Genomic DNA, 26,228 nt, shown 5'->3' on the forward strand with positions numbered 1-26,228 from the left:
GAAGGGCCTGTTTCCACACTGTAAGTCTAATCTAATCTAATCAAACTAACTCACCACAGGCTCAAAATCAAATTGAGAAATAGCAGAAAGGTATGTTTTCTCTGTAATGAGTAACCCACAAGTTAAAATCATGGGAATATGAGAGAGGGTCAAGGTTGTTAGAGAAATGACCAGTGCTCTCATGTTTGGATGGGTTCGTGAATGCGACAAGTTTTATCTGATTGATATCAATGACAACATTTGCCTGATATCAACAAATACTTTAATTTTTTTTACAGCTTTTGTCTCACTAATTACAAATAGTGGTGCTTGAAATTAAAATAATTCTATAGGTGAGGGAGCATGTGACAGACTGTTCCCTGGGAATGTGGTACACACGAACCTGTCCTCAGTGTTGAATATTAGCGAGGGTGCATGGAGGGACAATCGGAAGCAAATTCATAAATCTCTGAATGACTTGGCTTCACAGGGGAGTAAAATGAAGTACAGATCTGCAATTGTTACAAGTGACTTAATCACAGAAGTAACCACAGGGATGAGTTCCCATTTAGATGATGCCAAGGGAAGGGATATCACTGACTAGGTGCAGAATGTTCTGCTCATAGATAAGAACACAGAAGTTATAGTCCACATTGGAACTAACATAGATAAGGAAAAGGGTTGAGATCTTACACACACACTCTCAGGAATAAGAGCAAGATTAAAGGTATTCACTTCTGGAGTACTCTCATTGTACAGAAACAGGAAAATAATATGGTGAAAAAATGCCTGGAGAAATGGTGAACAAGGGTGGGACACAAGGAACACTTCCAGGACAGGTAAAAATCTGTACAAACCAGCTGGACTGCACCTGAACAGAACAAGGAATAGTGTAGAAAAAGTAATTGGGAGAAGAAAGAAAAAACAATTGTGTTACAGTTACTATTGTTTTTGTGAGGTATGCTACAAACAAGGTTAATGAGTTATGGGTACCAAGTTGCTGCATGGGGCCATGATGTACTGGCAATAATGGGGTCCTGGTTTAAATATGAAAAGGAACAGGCACTAAATATTCCTAACTATAACGTATTCAGGAGAAAATCATGATCCGTCTCAATTTCCGGCAACCAACTCAACGTGGACATCTACCTCAAACCCATCGACTCCCACAGCTACCTGGACTACACCTCCTACCACCTCCATCCTGTTAAAAATGCTATCCCTTACTCCCAATTCCTTCATCAGCACCATATCTGCTCCCAGGAGGAGCAATTCCACTCCAGGACATCCCAGATGGCCTCCTATTTCAAGGACTACAATTTCCCCTCTCACGTGGTCAACAATGACCTCCGGTGCATGTCCTCCACTTGCCGCATTTTCAACCCTGAACCCCAACCCTTCAACCGCAACAAGGATAGAGCCCCTCGGTCCTCATCTCCAACCCTATCAATCTCTGCATACAGCGCATCATCCTCCACCATTTCTGCCACCTACAGTCAGACACCACCACACCAGAGATTATTACCCTCCCCACTCCTGCCAGCTATCCGCAGAAACCATTCCCTCCCAGACTCACTCGTCAGATCCAAACTCCCCACCAACCCACCCACTCTCCACTCCCGGCACATTCCCTTGCCAGCACAAGCAGTGTAAAACCTACGCCCACACCTCCCCCCTCACCTCCATCTCAGGTCCCAAAGGATCCTTCCACACCCAGCAGAGATTTTCCTGAACATCCAAATACCTCATCTGCTGTGTCTGTTGCTCTTGATGTGGTCTCTACATTGGGGAGACAGGACGCCAACTCACAGAACGTTTCACACATCAAACAACCCCACTGGCTTGCAGCCGACCATTTCAATTCCCCCATCCACTCTGCCAAAGACATGCAAGTCCTGGGTTTCTCCACCGCCAAATTCCAGCTACCCAATGCCTGGAGGAAGAACACCTTATCTTTTGCCTTGAAACCTTCCAACCACACGACATCAACATCAATTTCACCAGTTTCCTCATCTCCCCTCGTCCTATCTCATCCCAGATCAAAGACTCCAACTCAACATTGCCCTTTTGAACTGTCCTACCAGTCCCATCTTCCTTCCCATCTATCCGGTCTAACTCTGCTCCTATGTATTACCATCACCCTTCCATATCCAGCAAAGTTTCACCTGCACTTGCATCCGTTGCTCCCGATGTGGTCTCCTTTACACTGGGGAGCCTTCTCACAGAGCGCTTCAGGGAACATCTCCATGATACCTGCACCAATCAACCCCATCACCCTGTGGCTGAACATTTCAACGCCCCCTCCCACTCTGTCAAGGACATGCAGGTCCTGGGCCTCCTCCACCGCCACTCCCTCACCATCCGAGGCCTGGAGGAAGAACGCCCCAACGTCCACCTCAGAACCCTTCAACCCCAGGGAACAAGGTGGACTTCATCAGTTTCCTCATTTCCCCTCTTCCCCACCTTACCCCCAGCTCCAAACTTCCAGCTCAGCACCATCCTCATGACCTGTCCCACCTGTCACTCTTTCTTTCTTCCTACCTATCCACTCCATCCTCCTCTCTGACCTACCACTTTCCCCTTTCCTCCATCCACCTATTGCGCTCCCAGCTACCTTCCTCCCAGCCCCACCCCCTCCCATTTATCTCTCCACACCTGAGGCTTCTAGCCTCATTCCTGATGAAGGGCTCCTGCCTGAATAGTCAATTTCCCTGTACCTCGTAAGCTGCCTGACCTGCTGTGCATTTCCAGCACCACTCTAATCTTGACTCTAATCTCCAGCATCTGCAGTTCTTACTTTCACCTTGCATCTACTTATCGCCTTCCTAGTCACCTTCCCCCAACCCCCAGATTCCTCATGAAAGGCTTATGCTTGAAATGTCGATTCTCCTGCTCCTCAGATGCTGTCTGACCTGCTGTGCTTTTCCAGCACCACATTTTTCAACTCTGATCTCCAGCATCTGCAGTCTTCACTCTCTTCTGTTTTGATTACAGCCAAGGAACAGAAAGGGAGCTTGTTACATGCTGCATGTTCACTCTAAATCCCTAAACACTGAGAAGGAGAGGGAGAAGCAAGTTTTAGAGAAATGTCTACCCTCCCCCACTCAACCTAAGAATACTCAAGGTCTACACTACTGAATGACGGCAAATAAATAAAAATAATTGGATATCATTAAGGATTCCAAAAGCCTAATATAGGGAAAGAAAAGAAAAGCAAAAATCAAAGGGGTAAAATATTTCTAAAATATGCACAGGAGAACGTTCTTAATTAGTGCTGTTAAACCAACAAGAAAGGGAGAGATGCTGAATCTATTGTAGAGAACAAATTAGGATTTGTTTTAGTGGGAGAATATCTGGAAAATAACAGTCATAGTAAAATTCAAGTTATTGAAAAAAATAATAATCAATAGTGAAAAATGACGAGAGCCAGTTTCAGTGATAGGACAGAAATCTAGCACAGTTCAAGTGCAAGAACGGATTAGTTAGGAAAACAATAAATGAGAAAGGAAGGTGCAGATAGTAAAGTATACTCTCTTAAAGAGAAAGTTGAGAGACTGGAAACTTCAGCTCCTCGCACGACAAGGAAGCAAAGGTAAAAATAAAACAAAAAGTAACACACGTCAGACACAGAACGTCACCAAAAGCCAGGAAAAACCCAGATGGCCTCGGAGGAAACTGTATGGTAATATTAGCAGGAACCAGGGAGAATGGGTGAGAAAAGACTAGCAGGAACCAGGGAGAATGGGTGAGAAAAGACTAGCAGGAACCAGGGAGAATGGGTGAGAAAAGACTAGCAGGAACCAGGGAGAATGGTGAGAAAAGACTAGCAGGGACCAGGGAGAATGGGTGAGAAAAGACTAGCAGGAACCAGGGAGAATGGGTGAGAAAAGACTAGCAGACAACGTAGAAAGGAGGTATTACAATATTATGGATATTACAAAACTTGACAACGTAGTAAGTGGAAGGAAGGATAGTAACAAACTTCAGGATGACAAATCACAACCCGTATTTACATAGCATTTTAAACCCAATAAATCCTCCCATGGTGCTTCCCAAAGGCATTATGTAAAAATGACAAAATACTAAATGAAATCAAACGTAAACCTTGTCCAAAAGGAAGATTTTAAGAAACATCGTAAAAGAGGAAAATGAGATTGAAAAGTGGAGTGATTGGAAAAGCTTACAAAGATAGACTGTAGAGGGGTTTGGTAAAAGGTAGAGAATTTAAATTGACAGATTGGTTACATGGTATGAACATGCAATTTAATGCAGTAATTGAGAAACTGAGGCACTTCGGGAGGAACAACATACAGACAGTGTAATCTAAGTGCTCATGAGGGAGAAAGTAGCAAATGCAGTTGAATTAAGGGATGGAGATTGAAAAATCTTTAAATGTTGCAGGAAAAGCCTATTTTCTTGCAGAAATGGGGTAGTCACCAGAAAGGACAGATTAGATTAGATTACTTACAGTGTGGAAACAGGCCCTTCGGCCCAACAAGTCCACACCGACCCGCCGAAGCGCAACCCACCCATACCCCTACATTTACCCCTTACCTAACACTACGGGCAAATTTAGCATGGCCAATTCACCTGACCCGCACATCTTTGGACTGTGGGAGGAAACCGGAGCACCCGGAGGAAACCCATGCAGACACGGGGAGAACGTGCAAACTCCACACAGTCAGTCGCCTGAGTCGGGAAATGAACCTGGGTCTCAGGCGCTGTGAGGCAGCAGTGCTAACCACTGGGCCACCGTGCCGCCCACTAAAATAGTTGGTAAAAGAACCAAAAAAGACAAATTAGGAGATTTTTAAAAATCAAACAAGGAGCATGTTACAGTTCTGCAACTCACTACCAGAAAGGGTGTTGGCATCAGGTTCTACATTACCCCTCTCAAGGCAACTGGATATATATTTGACATGAACAGATTCACAGGCTTATGGAGAAAAAGGAGGTGGTTAGCTGTGATGGCTATTGTGTGGTTTAGAATTACACCAACAGTGTGGGCTTGATTCCAACTCCAGCTGAGATAGATTTCAGGCCTGTGTTCCTGAGTGTGGAAGGCAATGGCAAACCATCACTGAGCTAACCTGGGGACAGGAGGATTTACATCTGAGCACTTGTTAAATGGCAAGTGGGAAAAGACAGAAGCTTGGGTTTAATTGGCCAGTCCTTTCACTAAGCTGACATAACAGGCTGAATAGCCTACCTCAATGGTTTAAGATTATTCCAACTAAGATTGGGAATCGGCAGGGCTGAGTACAGAACCAAGGTTAATAGGAATTGTGCTTCATTTGAAAACTACTGGTATATCATCTTTTTCAAAAATACTGAGTAGTGATTGTCAAAAAGACCACCGACAAGAAAAGAAAACTCACACCTTCTTTCAACCAAAAATAAATATGCAAAACTGAAATAGCTGAGATTATTCTTATTCAGTCAAAGCATGTGGACATGGCTGATGTCCAATTTTTAGCTGATAAATCACACCAGCACTCGTTGCGGAAAAATTATAACAATGAATTATTCGAAGTATTGGTGGGCAGATTAGCCCCAACTGAAAAGTCTCTGGTTATATGTTGTACTCATTCACAACAACATTACCCTACGAGGTTTAAAAGTAATTGCATTGCAAATGAATAGGTTTAAAATAATATCTTAGCCTTTAAAATTAAAGCTCATTTTACTGGTATGGAAAGCTTGAGAGTTTATTTCTAGAGAGATAGATTTGAAAAGTAAAATTCTCCTAAATTTGAATCGAACCTTGGTCAGACCACACCAGAAGGAGTACTTCATACACTTCTGATCACCATATGATTAAAAAATATTCTATAGGAGTGTTGGAAACAATGCAGAAAAGACTGATAAAGATGACACCAGAAATTTGTACCTGTCAAAATAGGTCAAACAGGTGGGTCACTGTTCTCTTGAAAAGAGGAGGCAGAGATGTCCCATTAGAAGGTTTGATAATTATTAGTTTTTGATTGAGTTTACAGAAAATGTTTTTGGTTGTGGGGAAGATCAAAGTTAGAGACCAAGAAATTAAATAAGGGATTCTGAATATAAATCTAGAATGGTGGGAATAGGGAACTCTCTATTGCAGGGAGTGGTTTCAGATGAATAGTATCAATGAATTTAAAATAAGGATAGATAAAGCTGTATGGGAAAGGAAATAGAATTCTACTGATAGTTAGATAAGGAATGGCAGTAGGAGTCTTGAGAGTAGTACAAACATTGGCATGGTCTAGTTGAGCCAAATGGTTTGCCACTGAGCTGAATGCAATGCAATTCCAATGCAATTCTACATTATGTACCAAATGTTACTGCACATCCACTCGCTCTACCTCACAGGAACAGAAAAGAAGATTTGCATTCAGCAACTAAAGGTAACACTTCCACATGGGGTTAAGACAGTTCATTATACAGCAAACTTTTTAGTAACCGGCACCTATAGGACCAGTGTACCTGTTGATCAAATATTCCGATAATCAAGAAGCTATGCATAACCGCAGTAAACCATGATTAAGCAAAGAATCAACAACCCCCAAAAAAACTATGTAAAAGCATCAAAACATGTAAAACACACAGTAAATAATAGAAACATAATGCAGAGGGTAGACACATCACTGTGATACTTTATTTACAACATAAATACTTGGATATCACGATAGATCGCGGTATTTGAGGTATACAATGTTTTCCGGTTTATCAAGAATGCCGGTTGATAAAGTGCCGGTTAAAACAAAGTTTGCTGTAATTCCCAATTGCCTATTTGAGTTGTGACAAAGACTGAAAATAAATAAGTCTGAGATAGTTTAAGTTGGGAAAAGGCCTATTAAATTCACTCCAATCAGAATCCAAATATTGTAAAATCCTATCCAACTATTTTGGATATGCTTTCTGCTAATAAAAGGTACATTTCAGAAGCACAATTAAACATGCTAATTGTTTTTAGAAATTGTTTTTTTTTCCCAACAACTTGAAGTTCCAAGCATTCTTTAAAACACTTCTACCAGTGATCCAATAATAGTTGTACATTATTTTTGATGGGAAATCTCAGGTAGTCATGGGGCATTAAGAAGCTAAGAGATGCCAGTGTTGAATTGAGTTTGATACCAGCAGAGGTGCAAGATCAACATGTAGGGGCTCCCTGATTTACAACATCCAAATTATGAATACTCATACATGACAACACGATCCCACACAGGGGTGTAATTTTAAAGATACGGCTACAAACATACAAACTTACAAATGACTATTTTATATTGTCCTGCATGTCTTCCCACAAATCAATTTGCAAATAGACTCGAGTATGCCAAGGACTACTTGTATGCTCAACTGTTTAACATAATAAAATATCGGACAGGGCTCCCATTCAATCAATATCCAGGCTGTTCTGAAGGAACAGGGTCAGGTTTTGATCTGATGCCCCCAGTCAACTGACAGCAGTCGCAGTGTGGCACACATTTGAATAGCCACCTGAATGGGGTTACCATATGGGGAATCCATAACTATGTGGAAGTCAGCATTTTCAGGAGAAAGAGAAAAACACTTGGAAGGGAGGTGAAGTTAAAAATGTTTCACTGTAATACTTTCACTAAAACGGGGCAATAAATTAATTCCAGTGTATTGGCATTAACCTTAGATTGAGCCATTGATCTGCAATATAAATTCTTGCTTTTGTTGCAGATTGGAAAAATCAAAATTGGAGAAATGTTAGCTGCTTCAAAAAGTGTTCATAGGTAAGGTATTTCCATGCAGAATTTAAAAATACTAATGATCCAAACACATTATAGGAATCTATGTAATTTTTAAATTTGGGGGATGATTTAAATGAGAGATCATGGTTCATGCTCAAGGCCAATCATTCATTCAGCATTTCATCCAATCTTGCAGTAAGATGGCCACTGACAACATTTACGATTCTGGCTTAATTTAGGAATGTTAAGCACAAGGCGCTCCACACCCGATTGCTGAGAAGAATCAACCTTTTTAAGCATTCAGCCAAAATTCTTACTAATGTGTGTTTTTATAACATGTGAGGCTGTCATTCAAAAAAAGATTAGCAGACACATTTGCTGAGCTATCAAAGTGTGTAAGCACAGGGGCAGTTTCTGTTTCTTCATCAACATGTGGAACAACATAAATAATGCAAGCTAAGTGTTGAATTAATTTAACACAGGATGAATTGTAACTCATTTCAACTGTTCCTACAATTGCCTCTAGGTTAGATGTCAGATACAGACACAACTGAATTTAGGAGCTAGTCAGCTTACATGGCTAGCACATGATTCATATTAACACCAACACTGTGGGTTCAATTTCCATTCTGGCTGTGGTGGATTGGGACCTGCACCCTCACCCTACAATGAGAGTACAAGGCAGTGACAAACCATCACTGACAAACACTGGAAAGATAAATGGCCAAAGATGAAGCATCAGTCAACAACAAGCCAAGGGTTTGTCTTCAAGCAGAATACACCTGAATGAACTCGAGAAATGTGTGGTCAGATGAGAGACTTAAGGATGGCTGGCAACTTCAAGATAATTGCCTTTTGCAGTTGCATTTTGGGAAAGCAAGGAAATGAGCAAGACTTTAAACAAATGCTTCTAAAGAGGTCATGTGGCAATGGCAACTTAGTTCTAAAGTTAAATTTTGTTCCACCTCAATGCTCTGTTAATGCACTCTGGACTCGATGGAACAAACACTTTACTGGTCCCATGTTTGTGTCACAAAGACGACTTTTAGATGTATGGCTTCTGTCATCAGAAACCCAAAACACTGATATGTACTTTGTTTAGATGATATCTAAATGATAACATCACTGATGACTAAATTCTGAACATTTAGTCTGTCCAGTTAATGGTGCAGTGATGGTCACAGGCATTTCCCCACTGAGATGTCAATTAGAAATGTACAAAATATCAGACCTTATTTGTGGAGTCTTACTTAACACTTTAAGGACATAACCACAAATCTCCTCAGAGGTCAGTAGTTTGACATTTATGGTAAAGAATAAAGTTGGTTAGTACCTCTATATTTGTGCAATGACTCTCAAACCTGCAGATTACTAGTTGAACTGATAATACCCAGAAGTTCTCAGAGTGAGGTACATTCAAGTTTCTTTCCAACAAATCATCCTAAAGTACAAACATTTAGCTCTTCTAAGAATGAAGACCATTTCATGATGGGGATTGAGAGTTTGACATTAAGGGAAGATTGAGGGAGTTCATTCTATAACTGGCACTAATGACAAGAAAGTGCAAATAGTTTGATAGATGAGAGTAAGAGTGATCACTATACAGTTGGCAATTGCAGACTGGATTGAAATTGGAGTTGGGATTGTTGCATACTTCACCCTGCTGGTGTGGGATTGAGAACAGTTTGAGGAAGGAGGTCACTGCAAATTGGCCTGGAGAATTTGAGAGTTGTTCAACAGGTTAAAAAACATACTCAACTGGCATTCCACTATGTGATTCAGTTAACACGTGCAATAAAGAGCTTTTCAATTTTATATAAACCCATTATCAGCATCTTTAAAAATTGTATACAGGTAAATAATCAGCATTATGACTGGCAGGTCATATCTTTTGGCAAAAAGTTCTCACTGGATGTAGCTTCATTTTCATTGGTACATCCTGTGAATTCTGCTGGTGGATTGGTCAGAGTTTCCTCCTCGTGGTGGGAAGTTGTCGGAGTGGACTTGTCACAAGGCTGTGCACAGCTGTCAGAAGCCAAAGATATCGGCTGTGGAGAGAGTTCTTCCTGCAACATTCAAATAAATAAAAGTAATGGTCAGTGTGACACCATTCTAAGTCAACTAACTGTAATCAGATGCACAACTGTGGGTCACTACACAATGCAGACACTGAAGCCACAGCAAACCAAAATTATGTAAACTAATTTAACCTCTTCAATTGCTCAGGGGATAAACACTTCCAACCTTAAAGTTGTACAGGCCAGAAAGTATTAGGTATCATGACTCAATCTATGCCAAACTCGCTGATATATTCTAGGTCAGTAGTTTAATGGGACGGTACAACTGGCTCAATACATGTCAACAGTGACCACAGCTCAGTAATAAACATACTTCATTGGCACCACTTCTAAGATACCTATTTCCACTCCTGTACTAATGTCTGACATTGTTTCGCAACTACTTGAAGATCATCCAAAACTCAGCTGCCAGTGTATTAACTTGCACTGTGCTCCCTGTGCCCACAGACGTACAATACCTCCAGGTCAAATAAATTCGCTCAGATTATTTGTTCTTGTGCCAGCTACCCATATTTACACTACACACACCAATTCCATTAACATGGACGAGGCCGTTTCTACAACACTCCCAGTGGTAAAGAAGTAGCTTTCACAATGTAAGTGGGGAAATAGTGGCAGGAAAGCAGGACAGGAGAACAGGGAGAGAGTCATAGAGTCATTGTCATAGAGATGTACAGCATTGAAACAGACCGTGTCATCCAACTTGTCCATGCTGACCAGATATCCTAAATCAATCTAGTCCCATTTGAGGAGGAGTTCTATGCCGTAAAAATGGTTGAGAAAGGAGCAAGTAGCACAGGTGATAAAGATTCCCGAAAGCAAAAGAAAATAGAATGCTAACAGTAGTAGAAAAGAGGTATAGAGGAAGGTTAGTTATTAATGGCAGAAGATAGTTCAATCATATCGACAGCAAAAACATGCAAACAAGGCACTGGCAGGAAGAGTTAGTGGGAGGTGTTCAGAAGAAAAGGATACTCAAAATGGAGGACAGAGTTCATGGTTTGAACTTACTGAACTTATGCTGAGTCATGAAAGCTGAAAAGTGGCTTAGTAGAAATGAGGTGCCATTCCTCAGGAGACTTCACTAGAACGTTATAGCAGGCCTACGACTGAAATGTTAGCATGAGTGTGACATGATGTATTGAAATAGCAAGCATCTGGAGAGGCAAAGACTGATTTGGGATAGTCGGCATGGTTTTATGAAAGGGGAATAGTTTCTCACAAACTTGATGGAGTTTTTTTGAGGAAGTAACCAGGAAGATTGATGCGGGCAGGGTAGTAGACATTGTTTACTTGCACTTCAGTAAAACCTTTGTCAAGGTTCTGGATGGTAGACTATTTAGTAAAGTTTGATCACATGGGATTCAGGGTGAGCTTGCAAACCAGATAGGAAATTGGCTTAAGGGCAGGAGACAGAGAGTGGTGATGGAGGCTGCTATCAGCAGTGTTCCACAGGGATCAATGCTGGGTCCACTTTCATTTGTCATTCTATATAAATAATTTAGGGGAGAATATAGAAGGCATGGTTCATATGTTTACAGATGACACCAAAAATTGGTGGCATAGCGGACAATGAAGAAGGATAGAGCTTGATCAGTTGGGTCAATGCGCTGAGGAGTGGCAGATGGAATTAAATTTGGATAAATGCAAGATATTGCATTTTGATAAAACAAGGAAGGGCAGGACTTACTCAATTAATGGTAGGGCTCTGGGTGGTGCTGTGCAATAGAGAGACCTAGGGATAAGGTACATAATTCCTTGAAGTTTGCATCACATGTAGGCAGGGTGGTTAAGAGGGCATTTACCACACTTGCATGCATTGCTCAGACCTTTCGAATGTAGGAGTTCGGACATCATGTTGAACTTGAATAGGATGTTGCTGAGGCTTTTTCGGAGTACTGGTGTCCAGTTCCAGTCATAGACTCAACGAGGTGTACAGCACAGAAACAGACCCTTCCATCCAACTCATGCATGCCGACCAGATATCCCAACTCAATCTAATAACACCTGCCAGCATCCGGCCCACATTCCTCCAAACCCTTCCTATTCATATACCCATCCAGAATGCTTTTAAATGCTGCAATTGTACTAGCCTCCACCACTTCCTCTGCCAGCATATTCCATACACATACCACCCTCTGAGTGAAAAAAGTTGCTCCTTAGGTTTGTTTTATATCTTTCCCCTCTCACCCTAAACCTATGCCCTTGAGTTCTGGATTCCTCTAACCCAGGGAAAAGACTTTTTCTATTTATCCTATCCATGCCCCTCATGATTTTATAAACCTCTGACACTCCAGAGAAAACAGCCTCAACCTATTCAACCTCTCCCTATAGCTCAAATCCTCCAACTCTGGCAACATCCTTGCAAATCTTTTCTGAACCCTTTCAAGTTTCACAACATCTTTCCAATAGGAAGGAGACCAGAACTGCATGCAATATTCCAACAGTGGCCTAACCAATGTCCTGTACAGCCGCAACAGGACCTCTCAACTCCTGTACTCAATACTCTGACCAATAAAGGAAAGCACATCAAACACCTTCTTCACTTTCAAGGAGTTATGAACTTGCACTCCAAGGTCTCTTTGTTGAGTTACACTCTCTAGGACCTTACCATTTATGTGTATAAGCCTTGTTATGATTTGCTTTCCCAAAACGCAGCATCTCACATTTATCTAAATTAAACTCCATCTGCCACTTCTCAGCCCATTGGCCCATCTGATCAAGATCCCGTTGTAATCTGAGGTAACCTTCTTCGCTGTCCACTACACCTCCAATTTTGGTGTCATCTGCAAACGTACTAATTATACCTCTTATCCTCACATCCAAATCATTTATATAAATGACAAAAAGTACTGGATCCAGCACCGATCCTTGTGGCACTCCACTGGTCACAGGTCTCTAGTCGGAAAAACAACCCTCCATCACTACCCTCTGTCTTCTACCTTTGTGCCAGTTCAATTTCCAATTGGCTAGTTCTCCCTGTATTCCATGAGATCTAACCTTGCTCACCAGTCTCCATGCAGAACCTTGTCGAACACCTTACTAAAGTCCATATAGATCACATCTACCACACTGCCCTCATCAATCCTCTTTGTTACTTCTTCAAAAAACTAAATCAAGTTTGTGAGACATGATTTCCCACGCACAAAGCCATGTTGATTATCCCTAATCAGTCCTTGCTTTCCAAATACATGTACATCCTGTCCCTCAGGATTCCCAACAACTTGCCGATGTCAGGCTCACTGGACTATAGTTCCCTGGCTTTTCTTTACCACCTTTCTCAAACAGTGGCCAGTCGTCCTGTTATAGAAAGAATATTATTAAGCTAGAGAGAATTCAGAAAAGATTTACCAGGATGTTGCCAGGAATAGAAGGCTTGAGTTATACAAATAGGCTGGAAAGGTTGGCACTTTTTCACTGGAGCACAGGAGGTTAAGGGGTGATCTGTGTGGTCATGTGTGGAATGAACTTCCAGAGGAAGTGGTGGATGCAGGTACAGTTACAGCATTTAAAAGATATTTGGATAAGTATATGAATAAGAAATGTTTGTAAGGATATGGGCCAAATGCAGGCAAGTGGGTCTAGTTTAGTTTGGGATTATGGTTGGCATGAAAGGTCTATTTTCATGCTGTATAAGTCTATTTATGGGTTATTCTTGAGGGTAAGGAGAAGGTGCTCTGCAAAGCTGTTGCTGTGAAATGGCCACTTTAATTTCTCTGCTCCCTTCACTAACCTGTCATTCTCTGAACATGTTGCACTCTGTCCATTCAGGTCCAACCCTGACTTTGTTTCCAAACTTGCTGACATCCTGTTGCCATCTGCTCTGGCACCTCTACCATGCAGAGACTGGAAGCCAACTCTCAGACACTTCTTCAATCTCCTCCTAGATCATAATTCATTACAGAACATCAGATTCCCAGGATTATTTCTGGGGAACCTATACTATCTGCTCTATTCACTTCTCCCCTTCCAAAGTTTACAGCACAAAAACCTTAATTTTCCCAACCCCTCAGTTCCGAAGGATCACATTGGATTTGAAACATTAACTGTTCTGCTCTCCACAGACACTGCCAAACCTGTTGAGTTTTTCCAGTGCTCACTATTTTTATTTCAGATTTCCAGTATCCAAAGTTCTTGGTTTTCACTTTATATGATCCAGCATCAATTTACGAATTACTAGTAGAAGGGATATTTCATATGTTGCTTCCACTCGAAGTGAATTCCATCAATGCATTAACTTTATACAAATTTTCTTGGCCAGTGTGACTTGCAACCAACTTACCAGTTTGGACGCAGTTGGAGGTGGTGAAGAAACACTCAAGGCAACATCTTGTGAACTGGTCTGAAATTTGGTTTAGAAGAGAGAGATAATATTTTTAAATGTTACATGCACTTTCAAAATAAAAAGCTCCCTTTCCTTCTCACTAAATACAATAAAGCACCTAATAGTGATGGAGACTATGTCCAACACCAGGCAGGCTCTACCCCTCAGGTTACTACAGATTTTGAAACTGTACAAAGCAATGAGTCTATTGTCAAGATTCTCTATCTCCCAATTTACAGCCCCCTCAATTTTCTAATCAAGAAAATTTTACAAGCCTTTTGGCCTTCTGTCCTTTGTTTCAAAAATAAACAGCATACTGTCCAGGGTCTGATTTGGGACTCCACATTAAAAGTACAGGAGCCAAGGACTAAAAGATAACAGACCAAATTCAGATTCAATCAGGCAGATGCACAATGTAGCACTACAGCTGACATCAGTAGCTCCTGTAAGGAGGGGATGTTCAGTCATACTTACTGCCAAGTATCACTTACAATAAATGGACAATTAGGACAGCTTTTACAGTTCAACTGGCCCCTCAGGCTGTAAACAAGCAGAATCCACATTCTGTGAAAGGGCTGGGCAAGCGTTGACTTCCAAGGATGGAAATGGGATATGCTAAGAACTTTTGAACATAAATTATAAATCATTTGAAAGTGAACTACGAAATCTTGGGGGCAGACAGCAGCTTTTTTTAATAAACAGGCATTTACCACATACAAAAAAAAAATTCATCACTTTTAAGAATCATCAAGCCAAACTATTTAGAAATCCACAATCACCTCAAGTTCCTGCTTGAACAAAATGGAGTGCAAACAAATTCCCGAATGGAACACATACAACAAAGATAGTCTAATGTCTTTAAATACAGATTGGCAGATTTAAACTTCAAAGAATCCCCAAATGTGCACAGATGAAAGTTCAACCAGTTAATACAATGCAACTGACCCAATCCGCACTCTATTGCTTGACACTAACTACAAACATCATTACGGCTTTAACTATGAATGGCCGGAGTGAGATGTTTTGCAAGTGAGTCAAGCTCAGTGGTTGAGCAAGACATTGGAAATCCATGCAAGGCCAGTCATTAGACAGTCATGGGAACTTCAAATGTGTGATATTTTACACCTGGCTTCGCCTTAAGAGACCCTGCTGATTTCCTCACCAAGGACAGTTTTCACTCTATGGCTGCTTGACAATCGACAAATGGACAAATAGAAGAGAGTAAGACTGCTCTTCAGCAGATGTCAACAGTAACAATTAACAATTAATCTCGAGAAACAGGAACATAGACATACAATATCGACAAATTAGTACAATTATTAGAATTGTATTTCAAAAAAGGCAAACTGATAAAAATGAAGTTAAATTATTTATAAAACAAATCAAAACAAACTACAACAAAGGTCTGCTCAACCAATACCATACAATGTTAATAATGGAATAGCTCAATGGTATCATGAACTATATTCTTTTCAAAATTAAAGGTTGGGACATGGAGATTTTACAATGTAGTGCTGTACTTGATTTGTGAGCTTATTAGGGTTGGAGAGAGTTTTTACTCTGTATCTGGTCCACATTATACCTTACTGGGGAGTACTTAATGCTAACAATGGGGACAGAAGCAAAACAAATTCCCACTTCCAACCCTCAGACTCTAGCTCAATCAGCATAAAGTGAACAGTAATTCAAGATATCCAACACAGTTTCCAATAAATATGTTAGTCTTCCTTACTTCAGAGGTCAATCAGACTTTGAATTAAACTGACACTTCAACAACGTGACGTTTAATCATAAATAGATTTTTCTTAAGATTATATCAAGGTTTCAGACGATCCAATACAACATGGTTAAACCTGTTCATACCAGTCTCAAGATGGACCAGTATGTTGGAAAAACTGCAAATTTACTTAACTTTATTGTTATTACTTTGAAAAATAAATATCTTCTATTCACTCATATCAAACTGGTATTCACCGCAAATCCACTTCCATTCCAGAACATTGTCACCTCCTTGCGCCAGCAAGCCACACAGATGCTAGTGATCAGAGTGCACGGGACCAGGTAAAGAAGTGCTGGTTGACCCGTCTGCATTAGTGCCAGGGCAAGAAAGGTAATGAGAAGTCCAATGCCATAAGCTGTGGAAGAGAACAGACACTTGTATAAACATGAAAGGTGAGCGTAAAACCTTGAAAAACTCACTGTACAGTACTCTCTTAGAACATAGAACAATACAGCGCAGAAGAGGCCCTCTGGCCCTCCATGTTGTGCCCACCTGTAAACTATTCTCAGCTCGTCCCCCTACACTATCCATCATCATCCATGTGCTTATCCAAGGATTGTTTAAATCTCCCTATTGTGGCTGAGTTGACTACATTGGCAGGTAGGGCATTCCTCGCCCTTACCACTCCCTGAGTAAAGAACCTGACTCTGACATCGTCTTAAATCTATCACCCCTCAATTTGTAGTTATGCCCCCTTGTACAAGCTAACATCATCATCCTAGGAAAAAAGACTTTCACTGTCAACCCTATCTAATCCTCTGATCAGCTTGTATGTCTCTATCAAGTCCCCTCTTAGCCGCCTTCTTTCCAATGAGAACAGACCCAACTCTCTCAGCCTTTCCTCGTAAGACCTCTTAAATGAATGCTTTTAATATTTAATTACACTAATCTAGAGTCAGCCTCATTTCCCTCCAGGACTTTGTACACACTGCTGTGAATCTTAACTTCAACAACATCAGACAGCATTGAAGAAAAATTTAAAAACAGCAAAATTCACAGCTAACCTTGAAGGAACGATGTGGGAGAGCTCACATGGTTTCAAAGTGTAACTTTGCTGCCTTTTTTAAAATAGTGAGTAGAGTGGGTTCTTTTTGGTTATATGTTTTATTGAGATCTATCTCCTGATTAAAATTTTAAAATATAAAACAGGTACATGTTAGCCTGCAGCAGTGTTTTTTTTTAAAGAGCAGTAAGACTGTACTATTTTCTGTAGATTGTTAAGGTGCAACGATCTGCTCTTCCTGTCGAATGTGGGGGATTAGGGAGAATTTCCATATTACTGATGATTATGTAAGTGTGTTTGGCTGTGAATCTTATCAGATCACATGGGTCAGTTGGAGCGGCTGTTAAGAGGCAATAAAGTATTTACAGGAGCTGGGGATGTGATGGATGACAGTTATTGGAAGGGAGAAAATCTACAGATACAGTTCAGGTAGATGGGTTACTGCAGGAAAGGTAGGAGAGGGAGGCAGATAGCCATAGGAGACTCTCGCACTATCTCCATCTCAAACAAGTATGCTGTTTGGAAAATTTAAAGGGTGATGGACTCTCAAGGGAATGTAGCACAAACAGCCAAGTTTCTGGTACTGAGACTGGCTCTAATGTAATGAGGGGTGCATCAAGTTCCAAGCGATCGATTGCGACAGGGGACTCTCCAGTCAGAGGCACAGACATTCATTTCTGTGGCCGACAGCAAGAAATTACAACGCTGTGTTGCCTCTCTGATGCCAGGATCAAGGATATTTTAGAGACAGTGCAGAATATTCTCAAAAGGGAGTGGAACCAGCAGGAGGTTGTTGCACACATTGGAACTAACCTCAGTGGAAGGAAAAAGGAAGAGATTCTGAAGGGAAAATATAGGAAGTTAAACAGGAACCTAAAAAGGAGGTCCTCAAGGGTAGTAATATCTGGATTACTCCCAGTGCAACGAGTTAGTGATGGTAGGAATAGGAGGATAGAGCAGATGAATGCATGGCTGAGGAGCTGGTGTATGGGAGAAGGATTCACATTTTTGGATAACTGGAATCTGTACGAGGAGGATGGATTGCACCTAAATTGGAAGGGGACTAATATACTGGCAACGAGATTTGCTAGAGATGCTTGGGAGGATTTAAATTAATAAGGTTGGGGAGGTGGGACCCAGGGAGATAGTGAGGAAAGACATCAGTCTGAGACTGGTGAAGTTGAGGAAAGGAGCAAGTCAAACAGTCTGGGCAAGCAGGAACAAAGCAGAGAACGAGGTAAAATTAAAGTGCATTTATTTGAATGCACAAGGTCTAACAGGGAAGGCAGATGAACTCAGGGCATGGTTAGGAACATGAAACTGGCATACCATAGCAATTACAGAAACACGGCTCAGAGATGGACAGGACTGGCAGCTTAATGTTCCCGGAAACCAATGCAATAAGGAGGTTAGAAATGAGGGCAAGAGAGGAGGGGGAGTGGCATTTTTGATAAGAGTTAACATTATGGTTGCACTTAGGGAGGATATTCCTGGGAATGCATCCAAGAGAGTTATTTGGGAGGAACTGAGAAATAAGAAAGGGATGATTAGCTTCTTGGGATTGTGCTAAAGACCACCAATAGTCAGTGGGAAATTCAGAAACAAATTTGTAAGGAGATCGCATTTATCTGTAAGAATAAAAGGGTGGCAATGGTAGGGGATTTTAACTTTCCAAACATAATAACATGGTAATACCAGTCTAAGAATTTAGATGGAGAGGAATTTGTTAAGTGTGTACAAGAAAATTTTCTGATAAAGCATGTGGATGTGCCTATTAGAGAAGGTGCAAAACTTGACGTACTCTTGGAATAAGGCAGGGCAGGTGACGGAGATGTCAATGAGGGAGCACTTTGGGGCCAGCAACCATAATTCTATTAGTTTTAAAATAGTGATGGAAAAGGTTATGCTGGATCTAAAAGTTAAAGTTCTAAATTGGTGGAAGGCCAATTTTGACGGTATTAGACAAGTACGTTCAAAAGTTGATGGGGTGCAATGTTTGCAGGTAACAGGACAGCTGGAAAATGGAAAGCCTTCACAAATGAGATAACAAGAGCCCAGAAACTAAGTTCTTGTTAGGGTGAAAGGCAAGGCTGGCATGTGTATGGAATGTTGGATAACTAGACAAATTGAGGTTTTGGTCAAGAAAAATAAAGCAGCATATATCAGATATAGACATGCAGGAATTGAGTGAATCCTTAGAAGAGTATAATGGCAGTAGGAGTAAACTTAAGAGGGTTAAGGAGAATCCAAAGGGATATTATAAATACATTAAGGACAGAAGGGTAATTGGGAGAGAATAGGACCCCTCAAAGATCAGCAAGGCAGCCTTTGTGCGGAACAGATGAGATGGGGGAGATAGTAAACAAGTATTTTGTATCAGTGTTTACTGTGGAGAAGGATGTGGAAGATAGAATATGTGGGGAAATAGGTGATGATATCTTGAAAAATGTCCATATTACACAGGAGGTTGTGCTGGATGTCTTAAAACGCATAAAGGTGAATAAATCCCCTGAACCTGATCAGGTGTCCCCCTCGAACTCTGTGGGAAGGTGGGAAAGTGACTGGTAGACCCCTTGCTGAGATATCTGGATCATCGATCGCCACAGGTGAGATGCCGGAACACTGGAGGTTGGCTCACGTGGTGCCTCTATTTAAGATAGGTGGTAAGGAAATGCCAGGGAACTACAGACTGCTGAGCCTGACATCGGTGGTAGGCAAGTTGTTGGAAGGAATCATGAACAGGACTTACATGTATTTAGATAGGCAAGGACTGATTAGAGATAGTCAACATTGCTTTGTCTTTGGGAAATCATGTCTCACTGACTTGATTTGAGGTTTTTGAAGAAGTAACAAAGGGAATTGACGAGGGTAGAGTGGTGGACATGATCCATATGGACTTCAGTAAGGCGTTTGACAAGGTTCCTCATGATAGACTGGTTAGCAAGGTTAGATCACATGGAATACAGGGAGAACTGTCCATTTGGATACAGAACTGACTGGATGGTAGAAGACATAGCGTGGTGGTGGAGGGTTGCTTTTCAGACTGGAGGCCTATGATCAGTGATGTGCCACAAGGATCGGCACTGGGTCCACTGCTTTTCGCCATTTACATAAATGATTTGGATGTGATCATAGGAGGTATAATTAGTAAGTTTGCAAATGACACCAAAATTGGAGGTGTAGTGAACAGCAAAGAAGGTTACCTGAGAGTATAACAGGACCTTGATCAGATGGGCCAATGGGCTGAGGAGTGGCAAATGGAATTTAATTTAGATAAATGTGAGGTGCTGCATTTTGGAAAAGCAAATCAGGGCAGGACTTATACACTTAATGGTGAAATCCTGGGGACTGTTGCTGAACAAAGAGACCTTGGAGTGCAGCTTTGTTGTTCCTTGAAAGTGGAGCCTTAGGTAGATAGGATAGTGAAGAAGGTGTTTAGTAAGCTTTCCCTTAATGATCAGAACATTAAATACAGAAGTTGGGAGATCATGTTGCAGCTGCACAGGACATTGGTTCGGCCACTTTTGGAATATTTTGTGCAATTCTGGTCTCCCTGCTATAGGAAGGATGTTGTGAAACTTGAAAAAGAGTTCTGAAAAGATTTACAAGGATCTGGATATAAGCTTGCTCACTGAACTGGAAGGTTTGTTTTCAAATGTTTCATCACCATACTAGATAACATTGTCAGTGAGCCTCCAGTGAAGCCACAGATGTTGCCAGGGTTGGAAGGTTTGAGCTACAGAGAGAGGCTGAATAGGCTGGGGCTGTTTTCCCTGGAGCATCAGAGGCTGAGGGGTGACCTCATAGAGGTTTATAAAATCATGAGGGGCATGGATAGGGAACATAGACAAAGTCTTTTCCCTGAGTTAGGGGAGTGTGGAACTGGAGGTCATAGGTTTAGGGTGAGAGGGGAAAGATTTAATAGGGGCCTAAGGGGCAACTTTTTCACACAAAGAGTAGTGCGTGTTTGGAATGAGCTACCAGAGGGAATGATGAGGGCTGGTGCAATTACAGCATTTAAAAGGCACCTGAATGAATACATGAATAGGAAGGGGTTAGAGGGATATCGACCAACTGCTGGCAAATAGGACTAGATTAATTTCGGATATCTGGTCGGCATGGATTAGTTGGACTGAAGGATCTGTTTCCATGCTGTGTATCTCTGTTACTCTAAATTCAGGCTCTAGCTCTAACTTTCCTTTGGATAATCCCATTCTGTTTACCTTTATATTGGAGAAGCATGACTGATTCATCAATTTGTTCATCCAAAAGGCTTGTTACAACACATAGGAGCAGAAACAGGCCATTCAGCCCATTTTGTTCTACCATTCAGTAAGGTCATGGCTGATCTAATAATTCTCAACTCATTCAGGCTCTTCAACTTCTTAAATGCCATTATTATAAGCAATTAAATCCATTAACTGCCTCCTACACAAGTAACTAAATTGGTACAAAGTCTTAATTACCTTTTTACATGTCCCCTCACTGAGGTTTGATCAGATATAAAGGGTCTTCTCAAACTCTTCAGTTTTGACAAGGGTCTGCACTTGAAGCATTAACCTTTCATTTGTCTTTCTGATGCTAATGGTTACGCTATTAATTTCAGCATTTTATGCATTCTTGGGTTTGTTTTCCCTCTACAGGTTAGTATGGTCATTGAGGTCAAGTTATTGATAGTTTTCACGTGTATTCCAGATATTCAACATTAAAAGGAAATGTTACAATTTTCTACCTAATTATTTATTATGTTAATCAAGAGCAAAATATTTCTCTACATGGAGGTGTAGTGGACAGCGAAGAAGGTTACCTCAGATTTCAACAGGATCTTGACCAGATGGGCCAATGGGCCGAGACATGGCAGATGGAGTTTAATTCAGATAAATGCGAGGTGCTGCATTTTGGGAAAGCAAATCTTAGCAGGACTTATACACTTAATGGTAAGATCCTAGGGAGTGTTGCTGAACAAAGAGACCTTGGAGTGCAGGTTCATAGCTACTTGAAAGTGGAGTCGCAGGTAGAAGGGTAATGAAGGCGGCATTTGGTATGCTTTCCTTTATTAGTCAGAGTATTGAGTACAGGAGTTGGGAAGTCATGTTGCGGCTGTACAGGACATTGATTAGGCCACTGTTGGAATGTTGCGTGCAATTCTGGTCTTCTTCCTATTGGAGAGATGTTGTGAAACTTGAAAGGGTTCAGACAAGATGTACAGGGTTGGAGGATTTGAGCTACAAGGAGAGGCTGAACAGGCTGGGGTTGTTTTCTATGAAGTGTCAGAGGCTGAGGGGTGACCTTATAGAGGTTTACAAAATTATGAGGGGCATGGATAGGATAAATAGACAAAGTCTTTTTCCTGGGGTGGGGGAGTCCAGAACGAGTGGGCATAGGTTTACGGTGAGAAGGGAAAGATATAAAAGGGACCTAAGGGGCAACTTTTGCATGCAGAGGTTGGTACGTGTATGAAATGAGCTGCTAGAAGAAGTGGTGGAGGTTGGTACAATTGCAACATTTAAAAGGCATTTGGATGGGTATATGAATAGGAAGGGTTTGGAGAGATATGGATCGGGTGCTGGCAGGTGGGACTAGATTGGGTTGGGATATCTGGTTGGCATGGACAGGTTGGACCAAAGGGTCTGTTTCTATGCTGTACATCTCTATGACTCTATTACATATAGTGCATGTAAAGATTGTTTCAAAGTTTTGTTATGCATTGTATTTTACATCACCAACCATATAACTCCATGTAGTTAAAGAGTCCAGCTGGTAAGAGTTTCAATGTTGCATAATAAGGCAATTCTTGCTGAAGGTATGATAATTAAAATTGTTTGACAATAACAGTGCACCTACTTATACAATCGATGAATCTGCAGCACGGGCAGCCATTCAGCTCATCATACCTGCATCAATTCTTTCAAAGAGGGACCAAATTTGTCCCATCCCCTTTGCAGCAAATTCTTTCTATTCCCTGTAACCAATACTCATCACTTTAAATGGGTGTAGCATATATATATACATACAATATATACATATGCTGAAATTCCTGTTGCTAAAGAAAGTGTTGGCACTTACCAATTGTGCAAGCCACAAAATAAATTCGGGGGGTCTGTGCCTGAATGTCAAACCTGTGACAATACGCCACCAACATTCCTGAAAGGTAAAAAAAGGAAGTTGTTACCAATGGAATAAGATAAGGAAATTCCAATTTACAACAATGATCCAACAGAATTTCAGAAATGAAGGCCGTACACAATGGTCTTATCCTCAACTGTTTTGAAAACAATCTTTAAAAAATTTAATACAGACTGATAAGCTTGATGCTGGCATTCCACTGGGACTGGCGTCCTTTAGCTACTTAAGACTGAAGCCCTACAGAGACGATATGGAGATGCCAGTGGTTGGACTGGGGTGTACAAAGTTAAGAATCACACAACACCAGGTTATATCCAACAGGTTTAATTGGAAGCACTAGCTTTTGGAGCACTGCTCCTTCATCAGGTGGTTGGCCGTCTGATGAAGGAGCAGCGCTCCGAAAGCTGGTGCTTCCAATTAAACCTGTTGGATATAACCTGGTGTTGTGTGATTTTTAACTTTGAACACCCTACAGAGAGTAATGTTGATCTTGTGTAGCCAGGGAAATGCATAACAGTCAGTAGCTCTAATGCAAAGGAAAGCTGATTTCCAACAAATTAAAAATTCCTAAATAATTCAATAGTTTCTTATAATTGATTAATCAAACATTTGAATAGATCTAGTTTTAGGGTAAAGGACTACAGCAGATGAATATCCTGAGAATTTGTTTACCTGGTATTAAGACATCACCAAAGCCAAGGAGGGAGAATGGCCGGTCACACAATGCCAGAGGTGATGAATTCAAGCGGGGCACCTTTAGAACCATTGGAAGCTGCGAACAAAAGAGAAGTCTCATCAGGGAGGCAAGTGGTTTAATTTGATTACATCAGATAGAAAAGTTTGATTCTGTTTTCCACATAACCAGACTCTTACATTTGATTACATTTTAAAGGTGTCAAGTTCATTTACAGTAGTAAAACATGATAACACAATGATATATATAAGTACCGGACTCGGACAGATTTAAAATGAATCTAAATGGTTATAGAAGATTATTGTTAAATATCAATATCCAAAGACAAATGCAATGTCCCTTTTATCTTACCATTCCCACAAAGCATCAACACACCTATCAAGAAATCTGCTCTACAGCAAATACTCTTAAGAAATAGATAATTGATTGGTAACCATTAAAAAAGCAGCACAAGATCTTAATAGGCTCATAATTAATAAACTGTAAAAATCTTTTGAAATTAGCTAGTTTACTGCATCTAAACACAGAAACCAAAGGCAAAATATGCTAAGCCACCAGCACATCAATAGCTGTTCAGTGAATAGCTGAGCCACTCAGACCAGAAAGGCCTCATGTTTGATCAATGCCTCTGCAGTTAGCTTCTCTTTCCAGGGCAGCTGTTGACCTCAGCATTTTGGAGTTATGCTGCATGACCATGGTTGGATTAATTGACTAGGAGAAAGTGAGGACTGCAGATGCTGGAGATCAGAGCTGAAAAAAATGTGTTGCTGGAAAAGCACAGCAGGTCAGGCAGCATCCAAGGAGCAGGAGAATCGACGTTTCGGGCATGAGCCCTTCATCAGGAATTAATTGACCTAATTTTGAATGTATCCATATGGATGGTGAATAAGAATAGGTCTAAATGGAGTTTTAATAACGGGTGCAATCAGCTCATTTTGCAAATGTTCACTTCCAAATAAATAATGACAAGATAGGTGGGCAACCAAAAGGTACCAACTATAAAACGAAATTCAAATGAGAAATCAGAAGAGGAAGACTGAAGTAAAACTGCAGGGAAAATTACAGGTCCAAAACATAGACGTACCAGAACTGCTCATGTATCCCTGGGATGAAACTGTTAATTCCTCCTGCTTGAGGGTCTTTCTATAGCTCCATCCTAAATTCTGGGAATGGGGTCTCATTGTTTTATTAGGAGGCATATGGTGTGTTAGCTTTTATTGGTAGAAGGATTGAGTTTTGGAATCATGAGATCATGCTGCAGTTGGAAAAAACTCTGGTACGGCCACATTTGGAGTATTGCCTATAGTTCTGGTCAACTCATTATAGAAATGATGTGGAAGCTTTGGAAAGGGTTCTGAGGAGATTTACTAGGGTGTTGCCTGGTATGAAGGGATGGTCTTACGAGGAAAGGCTGAGGGCCTTGAGTCTGTTTTCGTTAGAGAAGAAGGTTGAGAGGTGACTTATTTGAGACATATAAGATAATCAGAGGTTAGCTAGATTGGACAGTGAGAGCCTTTTTCCTCAGATGGCGATGGCTAGCATGAGGGTACATCGCTTTAAATTGAGAAGTGATAGATATTGGACAAATGACAGAGGTAGTTTCTTTACTCAGAGTAGTAGGGGCATGAAACGCATTGTCTGCAACAGTAGTAGACTCGCCAACTTTAAGGGCTTTTAAATGGTCATTGGATAGGCATATGGACAAGAATGGAATAGCGTAGGTTAGACGGTCTTCAGATTGTTGCACGGACTTGTGGAATCACTGAGGGCCGAAGAGTCTGTACTGCGCTGTAATGTTCTGTGTTCTAAGTGGTGTCCAAACCTCTAGCAGAAAAGTGGCCGTAATAACACTGGAAAAATCTGGATCAAACTCTTCTATTAGGAGGGAAAAAAAAGGCCTCAAAGACTGAATGTGCCAGGTTACTTTTCTCACTCCTCTTTTTACCTTTTTGTGCAGGCCCTGAATTAAAAGGATACTATTTCATTCAGCTCTTTCTTGGTTGCAACTCACATTCAAGGAGAATAGCACTTGGATCTGTCGAGGAGACTGATCAGCCTATTTATCGTATCCTGAAATAGCCCAGGAATGCGTCCAAAGTCTGATTGGAACATGGCAGGAGAAGAGCGCAGCCAACAGAATTACTGTTCAATGCAGTTAAAAACCCAGTTCCAATTCACGCTCCAGTGCTTTGCTCGAACAGGAGTGTAATTTTAAAAACAGATTGAGTACTATATGGATTTAAAACTTAAGCCTTAGAATAAAAATCATGACAACAAAATACGGGAGTCAAGTGGTTAAAAACTTCAAGCAGGAGAATCCCAAGTGCGTGGTCCCCTGCTCTCAATCACTTATACTTGCATAATATTTCAAAGATATTGCAAAACAGTTGCAAGGAATAAAATCAACAGACATGAATCAGGAAAGAAAACCAAGAAATGCAAGCGTTCTGGAGAAATAGGTCACACAGTTAACAATAAACAGACGCAACAGTGTAGCTAGAGGGCAACCAAAAGGAAGAGAGAATGAAACACAAAAAAAATTAC

General features: G+C 41.0%; 1 protein-coding gene across 5 annotated transcripts in view; it reads right to left on the reverse strand.

Moving 5' to 3' along the window:
- Window positions 1-6,575: 6,575 nt before the first annotated feature.
- sppl2 (signal peptide peptidase-like 2) overlaps window positions 6,576-26,228 on the reverse strand; it is a 55,218-nt gene continuing 35,565 nt past the window's right edge. Inside the window, exons 12-16 of one of the 5 annotated variants that reach the window (XM_060846027.1) lie at window positions 23,663-23,762; window positions 22,931-23,008; window positions 16,056-16,216; window positions 14,040-14,099; window positions 6,576-9,745 (exon numbers count right to left, since the gene is read on the reverse strand). In XM_060846027.1, the coding sequence (XP_060702010.1) occupies window positions 9,548-9,745; window positions 14,040-14,099; window positions 16,056-16,216; window positions 22,931-23,008; window positions 23,663-23,762 (597 nt within the window). In that variant the 3' untranslated portion in view covers window positions 6,576-9,547. Of the gene's footprint in view, window positions 9,746-14,038; window positions 14,100-15,992; window positions 16,217-22,930; window positions 23,009-23,662; window positions 23,763-26,228 lie in introns of those variants that run through there. The other 4 variants (XR_009646170.1, XM_060846029.1, XM_060846028.1 and 1 more) reach the window with 4 other exon arrangements.

The sequence above is a fragment of the Hemiscyllium ocellatum genome, chromosome 28 (assembly GCF_020745735.1).
Source record: "Hemiscyllium ocellatum isolate sHemOce1 chromosome 28, sHemOce1.pat.X.cur, whole genome shotgun sequence".
Lineage (NCBI taxonomy): Eukaryota > Metazoa > Chordata > Chondrichthyes > Orectolobiformes > Hemiscylliidae > Hemiscyllium > Hemiscyllium ocellatum.